The 6,356-nt window shown below is 49.0% G+C and overlaps 1 protein-coding gene across 1 annotated transcript; it reads right to left on the bottom strand.

Moving 5' to 3' along the window:
• Nucleotides 1–1,206: 1,206 nt before the first annotated feature.
• Nucleotides 1,207–1,968, bottom strand: LOC142471139 (olfactory receptor 11A1-like). The gene has a single exon (XM_075577929.1). The coding sequence runs from the start codon at nucleotides 1,966–1,968 to the stop codon at nucleotides 1,207–1,209; it is 762 nt and encodes a 253-aa protein (XP_075434044.1).
• Nucleotides 1,969–6,356: the final 4,388 nt, after the last annotated feature.

Genomic DNA, 6,356 nt, shown 5'->3' with positions numbered 1-6,356 from the left:
ATGAGGTTGTTCTCTTTCTGCACTCCTTGTTGCTGCTATGTGATATGAGGTTGTCTCTTTCTGCACTCCTTGTTTCTGCTATGTGATATGAGGTTGTTCCCTTCTGCACTCCTTGTTGCTGCTTTGTGATATGAGGTTGTCCCCTTCTGCACTCCTTGTTGCTGCTATGTGATATGAGGTTGTCTCTTTCTGCACGCCTTGTTGCTGCTATGTGATATGAGGTTGTACCCTTCTGCCCTCCTTGTTGCCGCTCTGTGATATGAGGTTGTCCCCTTCTGCACTCCTTGTTGCTGCTATGTGATATGAGGTTGTACCCTTCTGCACTCCTTGTTGCCGCTCTGTGATATGAGGTTGTCCCCTTCTGCACTCCTTGTTGCTGCTATGTGATGTGAGGTTGTTCCCTTCTGCACTCCTTGTTGCTGCTATGTGATATGAGGTTGTCTCTTTCTGCACTCCTTGTTGCTGCTATGTGATGTGAGGTTATTCCCTTCTGCACTCCTTGTTGCTGCTATGTGATATGAGGTTGTCCCCTTCTGCACTCCTTGTTGCTGCTATGTGATATGAGGTTGTCCCCTTCTGCACTCCTTGTTGCTGCACTGTGATATGAGGTTGTCTCTTTCTGCACTCCTTGTTGCTGCTATGTGATATGAGGGTGTCTGTGGAACTTCAGTGAATGGATGCAAACTTTCTAATGCAGATATTGCTGGCTACTCTGTGGCTGGAGACATCGCGCTGGGGGAACTGGTTGTTGTACACCTGAATGTGGATTACCTAATAAAAAGAAGGTTCAGAGAACCTTGCTTCAATTGAGATAGCATTTTTGGGAGAGCAAATAGGAGGATTTAGGGGAGGAGAGGGTCAGTGAAGAATCATCATGGGATATGTGTGTGCCTATATCAGGTGCCGTTTCCATCTCTGTTTGTATATTCGGTTAATTTAGGTGTTACCATAACGTAAGAAGAGACACACATGTAAATTGTTATAAAAACTCAAATAAACCAATATATCTGTTTAGCATGAGTTTGGCGATCCGTAAATTCTGAATTATGTTTCTAACAAAAGGAGAACCTAATCAATGATATCATTAGCAACCAATTCCCCGTTGTTTTTTTCATGTCGGGCTCAGAGGATTCTTTCTCATCTTTAACCCCCGAACTACATTACATATGTGCAGTATATCCTCTTATTGCATTAGATTAGAACCTATTATCGTCCTATCACCATCCAGATAGATTTCCTCAGAGCTGCTCTGATCTCCTGATTCCTCAGGCTATATATTATGGGATTGAATAATGGAGTCACTACCGTGTACAGCAGAGAAAGGGCCTTGTTTAAGTTCCGTAATTGTCCTCTGGAGGGAACTATGTATTTTGTAATCAGTGTCCCATAATACATACACACAACTGCTAGATGAGAGCTGCAGGTGGAGAAGGCTTTCTGTTTCCCAGTGGTGGAGGGGATCCGGAGAATGGTGAGAGAGATATAAACATATGTTAAAAGGATGAACACAAATGGGAAAGCAATTACAGGGATGGCTAGCACAAAACCTACTTTTTCTACAGTGGAGGTATCTGAGCAAGACAGTTCTAACAAAGGACCAAACTCACAGAAGAAATGGTCAATGACATTGGGGCCACATAATTGTAATTCACATACATGCCATGTTACAATAAGTGTCAACACAAACCCCAACAACCAACACAGAGTAGCTAAGGTAGAGCATAGCCTGACGCCCATAATACTGGAGTAATGCAACGGGTTACAGATAGCCAAGTATCGGTCATAAGACATCACTGTGAGCAGAAAGCATTCAGCGGCAACTGAGACGCCATTAAAGACAAATTGTGTTATGCAGCTAGTAAGAGGGACGGTGGCTCCTTCCTCCAATATAACCGGCAGCATTTGGGGGACAATATTTGTGATGATTAATATGTCGGAGAGAGACAAATGACAGAGGAAAAAATACATTGGGGAGCGGAGCTGCAGACTGGTTGTCACTAACCCAATGATTAGGAAGTTTCCGGTAAAAGTTACTATGTAAAGCACGAGTAACAGAGAGAAGACTAATATCTTGAGGCCGTGAAGATCTGGAAATCCCAAAAGCAGGAGGTCTCTGACTGTCGTCTGGTTGTCCTGACTTGTTGACTGATGATGAAAACAGTTGGTTGTCACATGGATGGGCATCTTTCCTGTATCATTTCAAAGAGACAGAGGTCAGTGTAACACACATTACAGTACATTAAATTACAGAGATTGTAATAATTTCCTAATCTGTCATTACTGGGCCATTACAAATCTTTACAGTAACATTGTATCCAAGGTTTAACAAGTTTCCAACTATTATCATCTAGAGAAGACGTCTTGTAGATACACCTGTATCTGCCACATTGATCAGCTAATATTTATCACATCTTGCAGCACCCGTACCCCATCTATCTTCATGCAATATGGGAGAAGGAGCGGCTCAGTGAGTAAAGACACTGACTGGCACTGAGTGTGAAGCAGGGGAACCTGGGAGAAGGATTGGCTCAGTGAGTAAAGACACTGACAGGCACTGAGTGTGAAGCAGGGGAACCTGGGAGAAGGAGCGGCTCAGTGAGTAAAGACACTGACTGGCACTGAGTGTGAAGCATTAGAAGGAGCGGCTCAGTGAGTAAAGACACTGACTGGCACTGAGTGTGAAGCAGGAGAAGGAGCGGCTCAGTGAGTAAAGACACTGACTGGCACTGAGTGTGAAGCAGGAAAAGGAGCGACTCAGTGAGTACAGACACTGACTGGCACTGAGTGTGAAGCAGGGGAACCTGGGAGAAGGAGCGACTCAGTGAGTAAAGACACTGAATGGCACTGAGTGTGGAGCAGGGAAACCTGGGAGAAGGAGCGGCTCAGTGAGTAAAGACACTGACTGGCACTGAGTGTGAAGCAGGGGAACCTGGGAGAAGGAGCAGCTCAGTGAGTAAAGACACTGACTGACACTGAGTGTGAAGCAGGTGAGCCTGGGAGAAGGAGCGGCTCAGTGAGTAACGACACTGACTGGACTGAGTGTGAGGCAGGGGGACCTGGGAGAATGAGCGGCTCAGTGAGTAAAGACACTGACTGGCACTGAGTGTGAGGCAGGGGAGCCTGGGAGAAGGATTGGCTCAGTGAGTAAAGTCACTGACGGGCACTGAGTGTGAAGCAGGGGAACCTGGGAGAAGGAGCGGCTCAGTGAGTAAAGACACTGACTGGCACTGAGTGTGAAGCAGGGGAACCTGGGAGAAGGAGCGGCTCAGTGAGTAAAGACACTGACTGGCACTGAGTGTGAAGCAGGGGAACCTGGGAGAAGGAGCGGCTCAGTGAGTAACGACACTGACTGGCACTGAGTGTGAAGCAGGGGAACCTGGGAGAAGGAGCGGCTCAGTGAGACACTGACTGGCACTGAGTGTGCAGCAGGGGACGTGGGAGAAGGAGCGGCTCAGTGAGTAACGACACTGACTGGCACTGAGTGTGAAGCAGGGGAACCTGGGAGAAGGAGCGGCTCAGTGAGTAACGATATGAAATAAATGTTTTATGGTGCTCTATAGAAGGAAAAACAGCATTAAAGATGATGAATTCATATTCAGAATGATTGGAATAATTAACCCCTTGAGTAGATATCTATGCCGAAGAGATGATTGTTCCAAAAAGATGTATAACTGGTATAATATAATCTCACAAAGCACAGTAGTAAGGATACAATAATAACACCTGCCGGTGACCAGTACTAGTAAAACATCAAGTTCCACGGAGAAATACTATTGTGTGTGTCCCTGTGTATTAGGAGGAGATGAGAGGTGTGTCCCTGTGTGTTAGGAGGAGGTGAGAGGTGTGTGTCCCTGTGCATTAGGAGGAGGTGAGAGGTGTGTGTCCCTGTGTATTAGGAGGAGGTGAGAGGTGTGTGTCCCTGTGTATTAGGAGGAGGTGAGAGGTGTGTGTCCCTGTGTATTAGGAGGAGGTGAGAGGTGTGTGTCCCTGTGTGTTAGGAGGAGGTGAGAGGTGTGTGTCCCTGTGTATTAGGAGGAGGTGAGAGGTGTGTGTCCCTGTGTATGAGGAGGAGATGAGAGGTGTGTCCCTGTGTGTTAGGAGGAGGTGAGAGGTGTGTGTCCCTGTGCATTAGGAGGAGGTGAGAGGTGTGTGTCCCTGTGTATTAGGAGGAGGTGAGAGGTGTGTGTCCCTGTGTATTAGGAGGAGGTGAGAGGTGTGTGTCCCTGTGTATTAGGAGGAGGTGAGAGGTGTGTGTCCCTGTGCATTAGGAGGAGGTGAGAGGTGTGTGTCCCTGTGTATTAGAAGGAGGTGAGAGGTGTGTGTCCCTGTGTATTAGGAGGAGGTGAGAGGTGTGTGTCCCTGTGTATTAGGAGGAGGTGAGAGGTCGGTGTCCCTGTGTATTAGGAGGAGGTGAGAGGTGTGTGTCCCTGTGTATTAGGAGGAGGTGAGAGGTGTGTGTCCCTGTGTATGAGGAGGAGGTGAGAGGTGTGTGTCCCTGTGTATGAGGAGGAGATGAGAGGTGTGTCCCTGTGTGTTAGGAGGAGGTGAGAGGTGTGTGTCCCTGTGTATTAGGAGGAGGTGAGAGGTGTGTCCCTGTGTGTTAGGAGGAGGTGAGAGGTGTGTGTCCCTGTGCATTAGGAGGAGGTGAGAGGTGTGTCCCCCTGTGTATTAGGAGGAGCTGAGAGGTGTGTGTCCCTGTGTATTAGGAGGAGGTGAGAGGTGTGTGTCCCTGTGTATTAGGAGGAGGTGAGAGGTCAGTGTCCCTGTGTATTAGGAGGAGGTGAGAGGTGTGTGTCCCTGTGTATTAGGAGGAGGTGAGAGGTGTGTGTCCCTGTGTATTAGGAGGAGGTGAGAGGTGTGTGTCCCTGTGTATTAGGAGGAGGTGAGAGGTGTGTGTCCCTGTGTATTAGGAGGAGGTGAGAGGTCGGTGTCCCTGTGTATTAGGAGGAGGTGAGAGGTGTGTGTCCCTGTGTATTAGGAGGAGGTGAGAGGTGTGTGTCCCTGTGTATGAGGAGGAGGTGAGAGGTGTGTGTCCCTGTGTATGAGGAGGAGATGAGAGGTGTGTCCCTGTGTGTTAGGAGGAGGTGAGAGGTGTGTGTCCCTGTGTATTAGGAGGAGGTGAGAGGTGTGTCCCTGTGTGTTAGGAGGAGGTGAGAGGTGTGTGTCCCTGTGCATTAGGAGGAGGTGAGAGGTGTGTCCCCCTGTGTATTAGGAGGAGCTGAGAGGTGTGTGTCCCTGTGTATTAGGAGGAGGTGAGAGGTGTGTGTCCCTGTGTATTAGGAGGAGGTGAGAGGTCAGTGTCCCTGTGTATTAGGAGGAGGTGAGAGGTGTGTGTCCCTGTGTATTAGGAGGAGGTGAGAGGTGTGTGTCCCTGTGTATTAGGAGGAGGTGAGAGGTGTGTGTCCCTGTGTATTAGGAGGAGGTGAGAGGTGTGTGTCCCTGTGTATTAGGAGGTGAGAGTCCCTGTGTAGTAGGAGGAGGTTGGAGGTGTGTGTCCCTGTGTACTAGGAGGAGGTGAGAGATCTGTGTCCCTGTGTATTAGGAGGAGGGGGGAGGTATGTGTCTGTATTAGTGGTGAGGGGGGAGGTATGTGTCTGTATTAGTGGGGGGAGGTGTCTGTGTATTAGTGGGGGAAAGTGTCTGTGTATTAGTGGTGAGGGGGAGGTATGTGTCTGTATTAGTGGGGGGAGGTACGTGTCTGTTTATTAGTGGGGGGAGGTACATGCCTGTGGGGGGGTGCAAGGTTTCTGTGTTAGTGGGTGGGAGGTATGTGTCTGTATTAGTGGTGAGGGGGGAGGTACGTGTCTGTGTATTAGTGGGGGGAGGTGTCTGTGTATTAGTGGGGGGAGGTACGTGCCTGTGGTGGGGAGAGTTGTCTGTGTATTAGTGGGTGGGAGGTATGTGTCTGTATTAGTGGGGGGGAGGTGTCTGTGTATTAGTGGGGGGAGGTATGTGCCTATGGTGGGGAGAGTTGTCTGTGTATTAGTAGGTGGGAGGTATGTGCCTGTGGGCGGGGAGATGTCTGTGTATTAGTGGGGGGGAAGTGTCTGTGTATTAGTGGGGGGAAAGTGTCTGTGTATTAGTGGGGGGAGATGTCTGTGTATTAGTGGGGGGAGGTATCTGTGTATTAGTGGGGGGAGGTACGTGTCTGTGTTAGTGGGGGGAGGTATGTGCCTGTGGGGGGGAGGTGTGTGTCCCTGTGTATTAGGAGGAGGTGAGAGGTGTGTGTCCCTGTGTATGAGGAGGAGGTGAGAGGTGTGTGTCCCTGTGTATTAGGAGGAGGTGAGAGGTGTGTGTCCCTGTGTATTAGGAGGTGAGAGTCCCTGTGTATTAGGAGGAAGTTGGAGGTGTGTGTC

The sequence above is a fragment of the Ascaphus truei genome, chromosome 20 (assembly GCF_040206685.1).
Source record: "Ascaphus truei isolate aAscTru1 chromosome 20, aAscTru1.hap1, whole genome shotgun sequence".
Lineage (NCBI taxonomy): Eukaryota > Metazoa > Chordata > Amphibia > Anura > Ascaphidae > Ascaphus > Ascaphus truei.
The sequence above is the reverse complement of the archived record's forward strand: the minus strand, read 5'-3'. Positions and strand labels throughout refer to the sequence as shown.

Coding starts and splice junctions, on each gene's coding strand:
- LOC142471139 (XM_075577929.1), bottom strand. CDS start 1,968: ATGTATTTTTTCCTCTGTCATTTGTCTCTCTCCGACATATTAATCATC.